This window comes from Phyllostomus discolor, chromosome 6, assembly GCF_004126475.2.
Source record: "Phyllostomus discolor isolate MPI-MPIP mPhyDis1 chromosome 6, mPhyDis1.pri.v3, whole genome shotgun sequence".
NCBI lineage: Eukaryota > Metazoa > Chordata > Mammalia > Chiroptera > Phyllostomidae > Phyllostomus > Phyllostomus discolor.
In genome coordinates, this window is record NC_040908.2 from 123381084 (window position 1) to 123400178 (window position 19095).

At 37.5% G+C, this 19095-nt stretch overlaps 1 protein-coding gene across 1 annotated transcript; it reads left to right on the forward strand.

Annotated features, from left to right (window-relative positions):
- The first annotated feature begins 10538 nt into the window (after window positions 1-10538).
- MMP26 (matrix metallopeptidase 26) lies at window positions 10539-15977 on the forward strand. The gene is made up of 5 exons (XM_028514895.2): window positions 10539-10677; window positions 11068-11255; window positions 13127-13252; window positions 15712-15872; window positions 15948-15977. The coding sequence occupies exons 1-5, from the start codon at window positions 10583-10585 to the stop codon at window positions 15975-15977; spliced, it is 600 nt and encodes a 199-aa protein (XP_028370696.1). The 5' UTR covers window positions 10539-10582.
- Window positions 15978-19095: the final 3118 nt, after the last annotated feature.

Below are 19095 nucleotides of genomic sequence, written 5' to 3' on the forward strand. Positions count from 1 at the left end.
GTTGTCAGTCCATGCCGGTCATTCTCTTTTGTATCCTCCCTTCCTACCACAAATCCCTAAATGATTCTGTATCTTCTTTCATCCCCTTAACCCTGTATACACTTCCATAAAGTAATCCTTCAAAAAGCACTACTCAATTGACTTTTCATATACACCTATCTCTTGCTGGTTGGCACATATCTTTCATTCTTTTTAGTTAAAATTTCTACTCCCCTCTTCTAGTATGTAGGATGTTCTCTTTTTTATAGTGTTCTGCAGTTCAATGTGTAGTACACAAATGGAGATTTATAATTAACTTATTTTTCTTGAAACTTAACCATTTCAACCTGAAAGTCAATGCATTGAATATTTCTTTACTCTTGAATATTCTCTGCCATTATAACTTTTAACATTTTCTATTCAGCAATCTTGGAAAATCTTGAATTTTCTCTTTTGAATTTCTGGTTAGATTGTTTCATGTTATCCAATTCTCTGTCTATTTTTGTTGCATTTTAATGCATTCTTTAGTACTACTTTCTTATTTAATAATTTTGCATTTATGTCTGATCTGAAATGTATTCCAGCCATTCAGTTTTGTTTCAGTTACTCCTTTTCCAATTGAGGTTATTTTGATAACCTCATTTCATTTCATATCTAACACACCTCTAATGATTTTTATTAATTTTATTGTTATTATGCCACATTTATTTTTTGAAGGTCTTAAGTATGCTTACTTCAAAATTTACTTTAGGTTGCTTTACTATCTTCTTTTCTTATGAGTGTGTATGCATTCTTACTGAAATTATAGTTTCTTTCTTGGTGTTAGGCTTCATATTTGTTTTAGAATTTTACTGTTAATCTCATCTTGAGTGGAAATTTCCTTGTTTGCTTGATGATTTTTGTTCAGGTCTCATGATTAGATGTGGTAGTTGGCTTTTCCTTACTTCCTGAAGTTTTTCTATTACACTATGTGTTTTTATAATGGTTAGTGGGATCTTGTTTCAAAAGATAATTGAGTACAATTTTGACCATTTTCTCCCCAGCTATTCAAAACTAGCTTGTTACAGCAAGCAGACATGGCCTATGACAACAGCTATCTGCACCCTCCATGTGGGTTAACAGCTTCATGTCCCTCAGACTAGTCCCTTGTCAAGTACAGGACACTATCATGCCAAATCCCACACAGGTGCTAAGCTGTCAATCACCAATATGGCTCCAGACCAGGAGCCAAATGGGTTTGTGGATACAGCTTCAACACACAATTGTGTTTTTAGATACTGCAGCTCATAATATCTACTTATCAATTATGTATTTTCTATCTATTTTTCTATCTAAGGAGCTTGGCAATGTCTTTTTTATCATTTTTATATTATTATATCTATTATTGCAACCTGTTTAGTGAGAAGTGAAAATTGATATATCTGATTCTGTTCACTATACTATATTGCAGTGATGTTCAAGTGGTGTGCTACAGCAGGCACATGGGTGTGCTGCAAGAATTTGTAAAACATCCAGTACCTGGCTCTTTAGTCAGGGGTATTGCACTCTTTTCCCTTAGACTGTCAAGTAAAATAATTACAACAGTGGACAAAATGTTTAAGTCAACACAACAGTAGCTGTCCATTGTGAAAGAATCCAAATTATGCCTATTTTTTTGTCCGGTTAGCAAAAAATATATTTTTAGTGTGTTTCAGGATCTTAGTAATTAGTTTATGTGTACCATGAGATGAAAAAGGATGGCAATCACTGCTATATTGAGTAAAATCCCCCATCAAGACTGAGATACAATTTTCAAATATAACCTGTTAGAGCTTATGTTCAGAAAATAGTTGTTGAAAATTATTTGGTCTTTTGCTCTTTGTAAAGTAATGAATTTACTAATTTATCCAATGTTATTGTGCACCAGAGTTAATTTCACCATCAATCCTAGTCATGAGGGATTTGATAATATTTCTCAGATCTGAAATGTTTATGTACTTCTTTAGTACTACTGTTCTTATTTTAATTATAACTTTGACTATTTTGATACTATGATTCTGTTGTCATACCAAATTCTTAAAAGCTCATCTTCCTTCTCTTTTTAACTACTTCTTTTACGTAATTTTTCTCTCAGGCTATCTCAAATTCTAATCAATAGAATCCACCACACTCAATTGTTTCTGGACTATTGCTGTTGCTTTCTGAATTTTTGCTGCCTTTTGAGTGGATTTTCTGGGCTTACCCCCATCTCCAAATTTCTACATTTATTTTCCTCTGCCCAAACTCCTTCCATTTACAGGTTGTCTGTAAACATTTCAGTGATATTAATTTCCCTGGAAAGGGGGATGTCAAGGAGACAGGCAGACAGAAAGGAATGTCTAGCAAGCTCTAGATCCTGCAATAAATTATACGCATTAAAAAGAGAAAAAAGATTTTTCTTTTTCTGGTGTTGAATATTTTTCACCTTAATTGGAAGACTCTTATGAAAATCCATAGAAGGCAATGAATAAACTATTGTCACTGTGACCAAAACCACTGTGATATCTGCCTGCCTACATACTAATCCAGTTGTGTTACAGGGTACAACCATCAATAGGGGCTGTAAGAACTGGTGTCTTCCAATTCCTGATATGTGCTTCAGACACTAATCTGAAAGAAGTGAGATAAGTGTTTAAGGAAAAACTCACATTTTACTCCCACAGGGATTGTGCAAGAATCTTGTTTGTTCAGTCTGAATAACTGTACTGTTAAATAGAGTTACTGGAAGTTCTTTCTTTCCAGGACAGATGGCATCAAAATATGCTTAATGTTACATTTGTTTGAGCCAAGTGAGATGTTTGAAAAGAATGCTGATTTTCCTCTTCCACCACTCACCCATTTCAGGCTTTATTTCATCCTTCCATAACAAATCTTATTAATCACTTCATGTTTATATCAGCTCTCTCAATAGAATAAAACATACTGAAGAGAAACATGGAATAATAAGAAAATTTTTAACCAGCATTCTATTTACTCTTCATTATCAACCTCTACATCTCCCAAACTACAAAAAAAGTATGCCTTTTTTTTTTTTAGAAAATACTATGTCTTTCTTGGAAAGCTATATAATACTGCTTTAAACTGTGATTTTTTTAAAGAGCCTCGAGGAAAGCAGAACACTGTATAGAAAATTTTCTAGTATGCTGCTTTCACCTCAGAAGGACCTACTGCAACCCAATTGTCTAGTTTGATAAATATTTACAAGTGCAGTTTAAATAACAAGTACAGAATGTCTTTAAATGATGGAATTATAATAAAGTTCACAACTTATATGGGAGTTGTTAAATGAAGTCGTTATCCTGTTCTTTATATTAAAAACAGAGCAATATCTAATGTAGTCAGAATGACATTATCAGAACAGTTTCTGGTCCTGAGATTAAAGTAAATATTAAACAGCAAAAATCATAACAAATTATCAGGGATAAATTTTTGATTAATGAGGTCAACAATTACAACATGAAGGTTTTCCAATACTTACCAAAAAGTTTGCAACTGTATTAATAATTCAGGTCAAAAAGGAGATGAACCCAGGAGGAAGTTATCCCCAATCCCAGTTGTTAGAGACAAAGGCTAACTGTGACAGCCTGATTCTAGTCCTTCTACTTGGGCACTTTTTTAGTGTAACAAAGGCCTCTGGGGATGGCAACTCAGGAAGCTGTACCCAGAGGGACTACAAAGCCCACAGGCGTAGGCCTGAAATGAGTTCAGCTGAATTCCCATTATGCATATGAATTAGCCACTTATGGTGAATACCATATGAGGCCTCCCCTGTTCCAGCAAGCAGAATTAATTGATCTCTTATTGAAATTTCAAGCACCTGTATGTGCTCTTCTGGAGCAGTTGTCATTTTATTTTTCTAGGTCATAATGGGCTACTATAATTAGGTTTTCAGATTTATTTTGCTACTTGCTGCTAAAAAAATGTATACCTTTTAGAATGAATGGTTAGTTTTTTTCATGTTCAAGAGCGTTGAATTTCATTTAAGAAGCTAGTATATATGTCCTTTAAAAAATGTTCTTCTATATGAAAGAATATAGCCTTTTATTGTGATGTACTTTGCAAATGATTTTTCCTTTTGTGTCACTTATATACTTACCTCTGCTAATGATGATGCCACAGGCTGTGTACCCTTTGAATCAAATGCTGAAGTCAACATTTGTGTGCAGAAGTCTATTTGGAGAGTACACGTAGGTTAATACCTACAGAAAGAAAAGGAGATAGAGCTGTGAAAGGAGAAATTGAACTCCATGTAATTTTAACAGAAGCTTATCAATCCTGCAGAGATCTCTGGAGCTAGGATGACACTTCAGAATTGTCCTGAATTGACAAAAGGGAAAATAAACTAATTGAAAACTGAAAAAATTTTAAAAAGCCGTGCAAGTTAAATGCGTATGCAATAATTATGCATTATATATATTCCCACAATCATAAAATTATGAATATTATTCATATATTTTCAACTTCTAGAGAAAATTTGAGTTTATCTTTTAAGACAACAATATAAACAATCTGGGAGTAAAAAATATAGTCTGTTGAGGGAAATTTTTTAGACACAAATATCCTCGTTTTACTAAATGAAGAGTAGAGATATAGTGCTTATATTTCCTTGGATGAGAAATGCAACTAAAACTATATTGTTTAACTACTTAGCATCATCAATAAAACAACCAAAATAATGATATAAACATACTAAGAAGGTTAGGGATTTCTGGTTTTCCAGTTTCAGAGGTGAGGAGTTTGGAAGTCACTCCCACATTGCTAACAAGTAAATGAATGAACCAACTAAAAAAATAACAACTTTTCTAAGATCAGTATAAGAGGTGAAGATGTAGGACAGAGCCCTGCCCCCAAGATTGCAGAGACAGAAGAGTCAATACAGTGAGTGACAGCTTACTGGAGCACTCACCAACAGAAACCACGTTGGGAACAAGTGCTGCATTAGAAAAGCCTGAAGTGTGGTTGACAAACTTTTAGAGGTTCAGACAAGCTCTAAAAGTCTGGACAAGCTGAGAGTGAAAAAAACCAGGTGACCCAGTCACAGGGGAGCTCCAAGTGTCTGGTAAATTTACTCCAGAAGTTTAAACAAATTCCCATAGTAAATATGAGAGAAAAAATTTCCTTGTGCCTACAGCAAAAGGATGGGGAAATGAATCATTTTGAAATATAAATATGCCAGAGCACTCTTTTCTTACCAATTCCTGCTCACACAAGAAACTGGTTAACCAGAGCTTAACCTGCTGAGATATTATCTGAACCTTACTGACACATATGAAGGAAATACCCAACTTCAGTCAGCTAGCGCCTTACATAAGGGGAAAGAGAAATACCCAACTCAAGCCTACTCTAACCATTTGGTTGCACCTGAAGGAGGAGAAAAAGAAAACTGAGAAACATTTCTGAAGTTCAAATATTTCCAAAGATGGTGCTACACCTCTGAGTACAAACTGAGGAAGTCTCTATCCTTTATAAGTTTACAGTGTAGTTTATAGGCCTGCAAACATAAGGATATTTAATTTACTAACAATTCTGAAACAGAATTTCAACAATAAGTAAAAGTAATCAAAGAACTACATTTAACAGGTGACTCTGATTGTGCCCCCTCATGGGGACAGAATGGACTTCACTTCTGTATCCTAGACCTGTCTAGACTAGATGAAGGAAGCCAAACTCTAATTGGTCACTTCATATGGACAGAAGAATAATGAAGAAACTAGGGATTGAGAAAAAAAGAAAAACTCACAATGGAAAAGTACGGGTGAATTTGGGGATTTGATGAGTGTGAGGGTCTGTTGCAGAGAAACTAAGGAGACATAGGAGATTGAAAAAGGTTTTCACATCTCTTTTTTCAATTGTGATGGGTTTAGAATAACTTTTAGTTACTTTTGATAGTTAAGCATTGCTTCTTTCATTATGACTCCATTGAGCTTAGACCCCAAAGTCTGTGAATTTATTCAGATTAAAGCAGTGTGAAATATATGTTGATGGTATAATGATGGATATCAGCCAGTAAAGATAAGCATTATGTCCTTTTAAATAAAATCTGCTATAGAGTTCACCAGATATAGATGCAAATCTTAACATTTTTACCATCTCTATGAAAAGGTTTGTATATTTCCTAAGCCTCAGACCATTCATCTTTGAAATGAAGATTAAATAAGACCTACGTCACCATGAAGTTTCAGTGAACAAATTCATATTTTACAAAGGTGAAAGAGGCTATAAGAAATAACTTGTCTTTACACCACACCTAACAGTGAACATCTGTAGTTCCTTAGGCAACCCTAACTGCACCTTGCTTTTTTCATATTTAGGATGTTCTCTCCTCTAAGTTTATCATGGATAATTTCATTCTTATTAATTCTTAAGGTTGAGTGCCCATTATTTGCCTATATTTTAAGAATACAACTTCCTTCTTTTATAACATTAGCAAGTTTATATAGCACTTTCACAGTAAAATAACATCCACAACATTATTATGAATATGCCTATCTAATCACACATCTTACCACTTACAATCCTTCATGATAAAATAGATGTAACCTTTGGTGCCTTATTATGATCTACATTTTTCTTGTATTTATATTATAGAGGTATAATTAGTGCATGATAAAATATACAGATATTAAGAAAACAGTGTAATGAGTTTTGAAAAGTGAAACCATCTTTATTACCCCAACTCTAGTCAGAGAAATAGATAATCATTGCCTGATAAAGTTCCCTTGTGCTCTTGTACCATCAATCCTCTCCCTTCTACAACAGAACAAATCATTGTTCTGGTTGCTTTCCATAAGTTAGTTGTGTCCTTTGTTGAACTTCATATACATAATCATAATCTCACTTCTTTAACTCAATAATGTTTTGATGTTGCCTATATTGGTAATTTGTTCCTTGCTGTTACTAAGTAGTAGTTCCCTCTATCTATCTATCATCTATCTATATCAAATACACATGCTTAATTTTGTTTACCCTTGTTGATGTAACATTTTGTTGTTAAATTTGAAGTGAATTTATCTAATCATTAACTGACTTTATGTTGCTTATCATATTTGAGTCCCATTTTTTAACCTATAAGAGTGTTACATTGTAACCTTACTAAAGGCATAAATATAGGTTTGTATTATAATTGGCTCTATTGTCTATTGTCCATTTTTTATAAGTTCAATGATTTTCCATTTTCATCCTCAATACCTGTTGTTTGATTTTTGTTTCTACCATAGGCCCAAGGCCCAAAACTCTGGCTTCTAGCACTTCTTGCCACCAGGCTAACATTAAATTGTGAATCTAGTCTTACAATAAGATTGTGGTTGGTGCAGTCCTTACACCTCTCACCACTCCTCAATGCCAAATATTGCCAGTGCAGAGAAGCATCAATCAACTGTGGTGTTTGTCCAAGCCATGAAGAAATGAGGGATGGAGACATAGAGTAAAGGGCTATAATTTTCCATAGGAGTAACCAGTGGTAATTACATTACCCTAAAAGAGCATAGTAGGTTTTCAAAGTATAAGAGAAGGCAAACCAATTTGATTAATTGAGCTTGTGTTTGCAGGGACAATGTGACTTGATGGCACCATGCTTAGGAGATAGGCATCCCTGGAAGAAGGAGAAAGAAATATGATTATATCAGTTGTTGGGAGGAAATTCAGATGGGGGTGGGGACCTAGAGGTTTGGGGGTGAGTCATGAGTAGTGAACACCACTCCTTGCCCCATTTATTCTCTATCCTATTTCCATTCTCTTTATAGAATGATTTTATCCTATGTGGTTTATCTGGAAAAATTGTCAGGAGTGACAGAGAGGAAGGCATTGGTAAACTCTGTTCTCTGAGGACTAGTGTAGAAAGTATTCCTGTGATTGCCAGAGGATGAGCTCCCAGAGGGCAAAAAATGGAATCACACCTAACCATTGTGTCTTCCTCACTGGAGAAGCAATTTCAGGGCTAGGCACTTGGAAAGGGCTCAGTAAAGAATGGTGTTTGATTCATTCTCTCTCAGTGTCTCCAGGTCTTTGATTGTGCTTCAGTTTTTTGTGTCTGTGTGGTTTACAGTGTACCAGGCCCACTGTTCAGGTGCTGTCTCCACTACTATCAAGTTATATGAATATAATCAGTTTCCTTAAATTTATTTAAATAAAAAGACTGAAGCAGTATAGTGTCAAATGACTTGCTTAAATCAAATATGCTTTTAAATAGCAGAGTTAATATTCATACCTACATGTACAAGATTTCAAAGGCTATCAGCTGAGGCCTTATGCTGTATATGTATTTTTCTGTGTCTCTCTCAACTTACTATTAATGATTTATTTTCTAAAACATATTTTTAGCAATGATCTCTTTCTGTATGTCTCTATATCTCTCCTATAAGGGTCTCAGAGATTTCTTATATTCTGATCTGGATCTTCCACCTTTAGCTTTTGAAACAAGGTAGTATTTGTTTGTGACTAGTAAAGAAATTATTGTAGAGGCAAAACTGTCATAAACTACTCCTATGTCACCTACCATTTGTTTTTATTTATCTACTTTTTAATAATAAAATTCCCTGTGATGAAATATACCTGTATTTCCTCAGCCAAGGCTATGGCCAGGTGTTCTAAGGGCCATTAGGTGTGAAATCACCATGAAAATAAATATCACAACCACTGTCACCACCCTGGCAGGCTGACCTCTGTGCCTTCAACTCAAAATGGGCATTGACAACACTAATCAGTGCAAAGAAAGGGCATACAAGCAACATGAGTCATTGGACGTTGCTGGCATAGCTATAAAAGCCCCATAATCCATGTTAAGTACATAGATTCAGGCAGGGGAAGAAATGAGCATTTGCCATGCATCCTATCATCTCAAAAGCTACTATTTTCTTGCTTTGGTGCCTGATCTTCCCAGTGCCCCTGCTACAGACCATAAAGGATTGGACTTTGCTAAGGTAGGTGTGCTAATCAGGACCACATAGTCACGTTGTAACTATTGTGGGCTCTTTTTCCATATGTGTGTTATATGCATGCTCATTACTGCATGTTATAAAGATAAATATATCAATATTACATAATGAATCATTTTCTTCAATCACTAAGTTTGTTTTTTCTGATTTTAAAAGTAATAAAAAGTAATCAAATCATTTTGGGACCCCCCAAAAAGTATTGTGCTTATTGTGCCTAATTAATAATTCAACCCCAGAGCTCATGTCTCATGTTCTTGGCCTTCTCTAGGATAGAAGGGGAATACACAGGTGTCTGGATCTCTGAGTTGTTAGGTAGTAAGGGATCAAGGAAAGGAATTCAAATGAATAAATATGGTATTTCTGTTGACAGAGAAACCTCTCCAACTTTCTGCTATACACTTTCAAATTCCCCAAGAAACTGAATTTGTTCCATAACTACTAAGTACCCAAAATACCTAAAATCCCTTATAACTCATTTTAGTCATGTATTTTATAACAGTTCAGAAAACAGGTAAAATATCCTGTTAATACTTAGCCCAGAAAACTACGGTAAATCAGGTGACTCTTAATGCCTAGCCAAGATCACAATAAAATAAAAGCATAAAAATGCAATTTGATACAAAATGCAAAACTTTATTATAGTTTTATATCAAGTACTATCTTAAGAACTGTTGTGTAGACCCTATTGTATGAAACATGAAAACTGCTCTTAAAATACTTTGAGTTTGCCCTGGCTGGCGTAGCTCAGTGGATTGAGCGCGGGCTGTGAACCAAAGTGTTGCAGGTCTGATTCCCAGTCAGGGTACATGCCTGGGTTGCAGGCCATGACCCCCAGCAACTGCACATTGATGTTTCTCTCTCTCTGTCTTTCTCCCTTCCTTCCCTCTCTGAAAATAAATAAATAAAATCTTTAAAATACAAATTTAAAAAATACTTTCAGTTCAGGTAGAGTTCACATAAAACAGAAAGCTTGACTATAATACAAGGTGCTATTTTTTTTCTGGAAGTTAAAATTTAGTACACTAGGCTGGTTAAGAAAGTCAGTGAAGACAGGGAGTAACTGATAAATAAGCTTTTAAAAAGTATTTTAATGGCATACAATGAGTAAGTGTAAATGGACTGAGTGTACAGAACCAGGCACATTATGTCTGAAGGGTCATAGATTCCTAAGGCTAATTAGAAAGCCCAGAGGCCACCTACCTGGGCAGTTCTCACCTAATGGCTTCACAATCTTTATTCTTGGGCCTTTCTATCCTGAAACTTGGATGGTTTACTTTTGGAGATTTTTTAACAGGTTAGCTAAGTTAGTTTAATTTTTCTACTGTTTAATATACCTCCCCAGTGACAGGAGAATCAGGGATAGTGGTCATGATTTGACTGAGAACAGAAGGTTTACAAAGAAGTCTGGATAGACAAAGAACCATCTTTCCCAGGCCCTCAAATAAGACTCCACCCTGGGATACTAATCCCCTGAGTCTGCCCTGATTTGTGTCTAAGCGCTCACTCCTTCCTTGTCTCTCACCCAGGATGATTTCCTTCTGTGTTCTTTGACTAAGAAAGAGTGGCCACTCCTTACCCCGGGGGAAGAGATGCAGTTTCTACAGCAGACCCATTTGAACAAGACAGACCCATAGGATGAACAGAAGCTGGTTATGCTGCACCACCCTTGCTACGAAATAACTGATAGGGCTGACTACTCCATCTCTCCAGAAGGTTCCAAATGGAATAAGCACACTCTGACCTATAGGTACTTGGTGTTAAGACCTAAAGGGATAAGTGGGGTGATTACCTCAAAGGACTTCATACAATGTCCTTCCTGGAGGCATTTCTACTGTCTTCTGTTTTCCCTGTCTCGTTTTTTTTTTTTTAATCACAATTACCCTCTAAAAGTTGTAGTTCTCAGACTTTTGTTTACATAAGAATAATGTGAGAAATTTATTAAAATGACTAGAAATCCATGTTTTTCAGGTTTAAGTCCTTGGGTTTCTGATTCAATGAGTCTAAGATTTGTCTGTTTTACAGATGAGCAAAATGAAGCCCCGAAATATTCAGTGAATTGCCTCAGAGTCATTCCTTTTTAGAGCGAGGATAATTCCCCTACCTTTGATCTATTTCACTTAAAACTTTCTTCTTGCAGGATTATCAATTACCCAAAAGGTATGACTCCATCTACAGTGAATGGCATTATACATGATGCAGTTTCCATCTGGAGCAATGTGACCTCCTCGATCTTTCAAAAAGTGAAGGGTCAAGATTCAGACATTAAGTTTTCTTTCTGGCAGTTGGATAAGAAGCTGACATGGGAGGGAGGATCTGGTGTCCAATGTAACATGCAAGTGGTCTCAATCTATAAGCAAAAAACCTACTCCACCTAGTCTATTCTCCCAGAAAAATATTCAGACAAAATTCTAATGGAAATAAATTAGTCAATAACATGGGAAAAACATTTTAGTGCAATGAAGGAGTAGGTAGGTGAGGGGATACACTGTGGTGTGAATAAAGCAAGGGAGGAAGAATTAAACATTTTCCTTCTCAAAGAAAGTTGTGTAGCCCTCCTGTTACAGGGTGCAGCCAAGAGGGGGGACCCCAAATAGGCATTTGAAATGGGGTCCAGAACTCAAGGTGTCCAGGAGATTTTAGGATGTCCTCACCCCGCCCCCCCCAGGTGTGTGTTGGGGGAAGGGACAAATGGAGCAAGGCCTTTGAGAGCTGTTTCGCATAGCAACAGCCTTGCAGCTACCCTCTGGCGTGGTCATTTAACATATCTATAGCCTTTGGCTGGTCACTTAGATATGTTAAATAGCTGTGGCTGTGCTCAGAGCCAAGGGAATAGAAGTAACTTCCCCACCAAGACATAACTGGGGGGCAGGTCCCCCAAATTACAGTGCCTGCATGGGGGCTTGGGGATGACTGGCTCCATGACACACGGCCACACCTGCCCAGACTCATGATGGCAGTCCAGTAAAGCTGGAAGGATATGAGTTCTGGCATGTGAAGCTGAGTGTAGGAGGAGTCGGAAATGGGGCTGCAGAGGAAAATTGGCGCAGGGATTTAAACCCAGATGCAGCAGCCATTGGAGGGAGAACCATGCAGCTGTGGAAGTGCAGAGAGAATCATAGCTATTGGAGAGAGAACCACACAGCTTTAGCAGAGTGAAGACTCCCACGGCCCTGAGGGAGAGAACCATGCAGCCTTGACAGAGTGAGGACTCGCGCAGCCCTGAGTGAGAGAATCACCATGCGGCTTTAGCAGAGAACCACCACTCGGCTTTGGCAGAGTGGCGACTACGCCCCCACCCCTTGCAGCCATTGCGCAGGGGGAGAACCACGCAGCCTTGACAGAGTGGGGACTCCCGTGGCCCTGGGAGAGAGGACCATGTGCCTTTGCCAGAGTGAGGACCCCCACAGCTTTAGAAGGGAGAACCACCACCTGGTTTTAGCAGAGATCCTGGTGACTCAGCTGAGGGTTCCGGGAACCAAGGGAGGTCTCCCAGTCGAGAGGGAGTACTAACTAGGGAAAAGCCAGAGGACTGCCTGAGCCATGGACTTCTATTTCCTTTCCTGAGATACAGTACTCTGGACTGGGCAAAGGGAGGAAGGACTGCGTCTGTCTGTGGGTGTTTTAAGGGACTTTGAGATTTTTTTGATAAAGACATTAGGTCACTACTTTAAGTTTGTATAGCATTAAATAAACATTTCCTTTCCTTTTTATGAATCTCTGGCATTGAGAGACGTCTTTCCTCTGGCAGCGGACATAACAGACCTGGGGGTTTCTTTCAGTAATAGTATATTGTCCCAGGCCCCCATTGTTTGTGCTCTGTAACACTCCAGTCTGTTGAAATGCTTCCCAAAGTTGATCCAATGTATTTATAAAACCTGTAGAGTCTAAGTTTTCTCCCCCTATTTCCCTCCTTTTTTGGAGGAGGTTTTTTGTGTCTAACTTTTAACTTTCAATCAGTCTTTCCCATCTTTCCCTGTTCTCTTTACCACAGAAGATAGATAGCTAGGATTTTGGCCCCATCCTATTGCTCTGCATACATGGTGCCTTAGTTCTCTAATACCTCAGCAATACCCTGATGCAAATATCCTAAGGCTGTGAGATTTATCTAAAGCCATTCCTACCCTTAACCCAACCATCCTCCACACCTCACTCTACCACATCCTTTTTGTGAGAATAGCTTCTGTCCTTGTCCACAGACCATGGAGATGGTTGGCCCTTTGATGGGCCAGGTCATATCTTAGCCCATGCCTTTTTACCAAATTCTGAAACTCCAGCAATTATCCACTTTGACAAGGGAGAACCTTGGTCAACTTCATACAAAGGTAAAAACCTGATGTGGTGGGGGTGCTGAAACTGGCATTAATGTTCTACATTTCAGTCTGGAATACAGTAAAGAGGATAGAGGTAAGGTTTCGGAGTGCTCAGTGTTAGGTGGAAAGATTTGGCTGTGGGATTGGGTCTCCTATTTGAGTGGGAAGAGGTAAGACTATTTTTTAAAATATATTTTATTGATTATGCTATTGCAGTTGTCCCATTTTTCCCGCTTCACTCCCCTCCACCCTGCACACCCTCTCCCACCCACATTCCCCCCTTTAGTTAATGCCCTGTGTCATACTTACAAGTTCTTGGCTTCTACATTTCCCATACTATTCTTACCTTCCCCCTTTCTATTTTCTACCTACCATCTATGCTACTTATTCTCTGTACCTTTTCTCTCTCTCTGCTCCTCCTACTCCCCTGTTGATAACCCTTCATGTGTTCTCCATTTCTGTGGTTCTGTTCCTGTTCTAGTTGTTTGCTTAGTTTGCTTTTGTTTTTGTTTTAGGTGTGGTTGTTAATTATTGTGAGCTTGTTGTCATTTTACTACTCATTTTTTATCTTGCTTTTCTTAGGTAAGTGCCTTTAACATTTTGTATAATGAGGGCTTGGTGATGATGAACTCCTTTAACTTGACCTTATCTGAGAAGCACTTTCTCTGCCCTTCCATTCTAAATGAAAGCTTTGCTGGATAGAGCAATCTTGGATGTAGGTCCTTGCCTTTCATGACTTGGAATACTTCTTTCCAGCCCCTTCTTGCCTGCAAGGCCTCTTTTGGAAAATCAGCTGACAGTCTTATGGGAACTCCTTTGTAGGTAACTGTCTCCTTATCTTTTGCTGCTTCTAGAATTCTCTCCTTATCTTTCATCTTGGCTAATGTAATTATGATGTGCCTTGGTGTGTTCCTCCTTGGGTCCAACTTCTCTGGGACTCTCTGAGCTTCCTGGACTTCCTGGAAGTCTCTTTCCTTTACCGGATTGGAAAAGTTCTCCTTCCTTATGTTTTCAAATAAGTTTTTGATTTCTTGCTCTTCCTCTTCTCCTTCTGGTACCCCTATGATTCAGATGCTGGAACATTTAAAGATGTCCTGGATATTCCTAAGCCTCTCCTCATATTTTTGAATTCTTGTTTCTTCATTCTTTTCTGTTTGATTATTTCTTTCTTCCTTCTGGTCCACTCCATTGATTTGAGTCCTAGTTTCCTTCCCATCACTATTGATTCCCTGTACATTTTTATTTATTTCACTTAGCGTAGCCTTCATTTTTTCATCTAATTTATGATCAAATTCAACCAATTCTGTGAGCATCCTGATTACTAATGTTTTGAACTGTGCATCTGCTAGGTTGGCTATCTCTTTGTCGCTTAGTTGTATTTTTTCTACAGCTTTGATCTGTTCTTTCCTTTGGGCCATTTTTTTTTGTCTTGATGTGCCTGTTACGTAGTGAGGGACGAAGCCTTAGGTGTTCACCAGTGTGGGGCAACCCACATTGCTGGGCTGTGATTCTGTATCTGGGGAAGGGATACAAGAGGGAACACTTATTCCACTCTCTTCTGGATTTCAGTCACATCCCCCACTTCCCGCAAGCAAATTGGGCCCTTCTGGTGCTGATTCCCATGTGGATAGGTTTGTGTACATCCTGGGACCATGTGGGTTTCTCCAAAGAACTCTCTTGTGAGGCTGGGAGTCTCTCCTGGTCCCTCAACCTCCACAGGTTTTTCAATCAGTGTTTTGAGGCTTTATTTCCCTGAGTTGGGACCCTGGGTTGCACAGTCTGTCTCATTCTCCAGTTTTGCTTGGTTTATCTGTGTGTGAACTTGGGACCCCTGGGCCAGGCAGCCGCCTTGTGTGCTGCATCCCTCCACAATCTGCCACCTCACTGGGTCCTCCAACTGCCACTTTGTGCACCCAGGGTCCACCAGCCACCCTGCCATGAGCCTTCTCCATCTTGGCTCCCCAACTCTACCCTTCCTACTGGTCTGCATGAATATGTCTACTTTAATTCCTTGATTCTCAGGCTTCCATACAGTTCAATTTTCTGTTAGTATTGGTTGGTTTTTTGTTTGTTTGTTTTTAAATTGTTGTTGTCCTTCTTTTGGTTGTGTGAGGAGGCACAGTGTGTCTACCTACACCTCCATCTTGGCCGGAAGTCCAGGTTATTTCTAAACAAAGATGTTCTAATAATAAACACATTCATATTGTGATTTTCTCTATCTCTTTGTTTCCAGTTATCAAATTTCTCTATGTTTCTATTCACTTCCAATTTATCTATTTATATATTTTGCTGTTTTATATCCCACTTAGGTTATTTTTCTCTCTGCCTAACTTTTTTTTGGTGGTGGTGGGGGGGTGTAATTCTTTCCTCCTTTTCTATTCTCTCTTTTTTTCTTCCTTGTTTTTCACACATCAGTTTCTGCATTCTCTATGCACATTTAATTTTTATCTCTTTTGTTTGTGCCTTTCCAGTGTTTAATCTGCTCCTGGTTACTATTCATGAGCTGGGTCATTCTCTAGGCCTCTGGCACTTCATGAGTCAGAACTCCATTGTGTACCCTAGATATGTTTATCAGAACCCTAGAACCTTCCACCTTGATGTTGATGATATCCAAAAAATCCAGCAATTGTGGTCTGTGTCCCTGGAAGGGAGGGGAATCTGAGCAGAAAAATTCACTTGAAGTGTACTAATTTTTCTGCCTCCATTAGGAGAAAGATGTTCATCTGAAATGCCCTGATGTTGACACAGAAGAATCATTTAACCTGATGTTTCAGTGGCTTCATTGGAGGATCAAAGAACTCAATTCACTAAACTAGCCTTGGATACTGCTTGAATTAACCCCTAAAGAATAAAACTTGGTCAGTGGCCCTGACCAAGTCCCATTCAAAACTCAAAACACTTCAGGGTCAAAATAAAGATTATTTTTAATAGTAAAATTTTGGTCTTATAATTTGGTATGTCTCAGCATTTGGTATGTTCCAGCACTGTCTGTGATGAGATGGGAGAGAAGAGTATAATAGAGTGGAGAACTCTAGCAAAGATGGGCATGGGACTCTTGAATTACCTGAAAAAAAAGTTAGAAATAAGCCTTTTAAATAGTACATGGGCAGAGTTTAAGGAAGGTTATTTATGCTGCATTGAAGATTGCAGCTATAGAGACCAACTGTCAGGATGGTAGCTTAATCACTCATTAGTTCTGAGTTGTTGGGCAAGTTATTTAACCTCTTTGTGACTCGGTGTAACATTTGTTACATAATTGTAATAACTTTATCTACTGTCATGGTGCTAAATGATATAATGAAGGTAAACCTGTTTAATCAGTGCTTGATAATTTTAGCTATAATGAATATTGTAGTTGAGATATTAGATTAAAAAAGTATGTTCTATTAAGTCTATATCTTACTGCCTGGATTTAGAGAAGAAAATCGTTGGTGGAGAGTATGAGATGGGTAGGACAACAGTATGTAATCAGATGCAGAGTAGAAGCCACAAGGAGGTGTACGACATACTAGACTGAAGGGTTATTCCACTCACCTGGCCAGACATAAGCACTCATTTTTCTATTTTAGAATGAAGACAATGGGAAAAATTTTCTGACACGAGAGACTGTAATGCTTAAGGCAATATTGGCTTGGTAATAAAAAGCCTAAAATGAGAAGACTGAGTTTTGGGTGATAAGCTGAAGTAAAGGCATTTGCCAAGGGAAGTAAGGCTAGTACATTACATAGGAACATTATTTCAAAAATGGGTCAGGAAAGACTGTACTAACAAAGGTGTAAAAAAGGACAAGAGCAAGTCATATAAAAAGAAAATTTCATAAACTATTTTAATATTAATGTTTTCATTGCAAAAACAATATAGTATATGTATTAAGATAAGCCAATATACTTGTTTTTGAAAATACAAATGGTATTTGAGAGTGATTTCTGAAAAACTCAAATTACTGTGCATAAAATGATAATTTGAGTTCCTAAGAGTAACTGTAGGAAAGTAGATGAGAAATAAGACAGTAAAATTGGTTACAATCTTTTGAGTTATGGGACATGACATGTCTCTGTAAGTTGTGTCAGCTTTCAGAAAAAAGCCATTTCCCTTCAGTCACACCCATCTTCACCCACAGCACACAAATGGGTGAAGCTGGGAAGCAAATGTCTCACCATTTTCACATTACACAGGGAAATTCTTTAGAGTGATGCAGCAGAGTCTCAATGTGTTGGGCCCAGGCTGTCTGGGCCATGCAACATGCAGTTCAGCACTTTTCTCCTTGCCCAATGTTCTTCTTCCCCTCATGGGTGTTAATTTCTGATAAATACTGAGATCTTATAAGAAATTTAATGTCATAACTTATGGCCTAACATTTAGGTTTTTGCAATCTGAGCTCTGAAGCTGCTTGCAAGGCATGACTTAGCCTTTTTAGACTCTAAAACCACCTGCAGAGCCAGCAGCCTCACTGTGTTGATTGTACTGATTGATAGGGCATGCTCCTTGCATCGCTGAAAAATAATATTTCCTGGACTGTAATTGTGTGACCAAAGACCAGTTTTTTTGTTGTTGTTTTGTTTGTTTTATAGGCCTCAGCTGAAACTAGGACTTGATAAATGTTTTATCATATATTATCTATTGTTCTCACAACCCCATTTGTTTGACCAGTGAACCAGCCAAACATTGAAAAGACCAGTCAGAAAATGAATGATGTAAATTTATGGTCTTGTTTCTCCTAGCAACCCATGTCTTTGATCACCAGCTCCTTATAACTTTTACCTTCAGAAAATCTGCGTATCCCCACTATCTAGGAACATATTCTCATTTCATTCTGAGGGCTCTGTTTCCTGGTTTACATATCTATTACCTGAATAAGCTCTCTTTTAATTTCTTAAAAGGATCCTCTGGACTTTTGCATATAATAATTTGATTTATTTTATTTTTAAAAAATTTTATTTATTTTTAATTGTTTATTTGTATTATATTTTCCATGATTTTATTTTTATATATCAGTACCAAAGACTTAGAAAAAGATAACCTATGAACTCTGTTACCATTAGCATAAATTAATATCAAACACATAAAAATAAATCTAATGTAAGATGTATAATATCTCCTAACAAAAAAGTACAAACAATATTTTGAAAAAATAAAGACCTTAACTAGCTGAGGTATATGTTCTTAAACTGGAAAATCTGGTCATCTAAAAATTTTAATTCTCCCAAGATTGATTTATAGATCAATTTCAACTTCATTCTCAATAAAAGTCTCAATATATATTTTGAAAGAAAATCACAATTTATTTCTAAAGTTTATAAATAAATTCCAAGTGGTGGATAGTCAAGATATAAGCTAAGATTAAGAGTATATTGGGAAGCCTTGCTTTATACTGAGTACTGTGGAAGTAGTGATGTCCCAGATAATGGTTTTTGCCTTTACAGAGCTCAGTACGGAGACTTGCATCCTATTGTTTCTTAATGAATTACTAGTAAACACATAACTAATGAACAACCCTGTCCATGAAGAAAGGGTAAAGACCTTATAATATTGTAGAAGGGCCTATTATCACACTTAAGTACCTTAGCTCTATATGAATGTCCCTAAAGAAGCTGAAGTTTTAGTATTCCTCTGGGTTAGAGTAGGAACCATGAGTTCACTCTCATATGCTCACTCAAGAAGGGAAAACTATTCCATTTGAAAGAAAAGACTGGCTGTGGTCGATAGACGTAGAGACACATTTCTACAATTTCCAAGATCATAATCATATGTTCCTGGCAAGCTGTAGTTAAAGCCTGTTTATATTAATAGCTTCTCTGGGGAATCTATCAGACTGTGACACCAACCCCAAATCTCATAACCCAGGAGTATTCATA

Excerpts from the sequence above, each read along its gene's own strand:
- MMP26 (XM_028514895.2), top strand. The coding sequence starts at position 10,583 with ATGCTGCACCACCCTTGCTACGAAATAACTGATAGGGCTGACTACTCC. Across the intron at positions 11,256-13,126 it reads GGGAGGATCTGGTGTCCAAT|ACCATGGAGATGGTTGGCCC; the intron begins GTAACATGCAAG and ends CCTTGTCCACAG. Across the intron at positions 15,873-15,947 it reads AAAAAATCCAGCAATTGTGG|GGAGAAAGATGTTCATCTGA; the intron begins TCTGTGTCCCTG and ends CTGCCTCCATTA.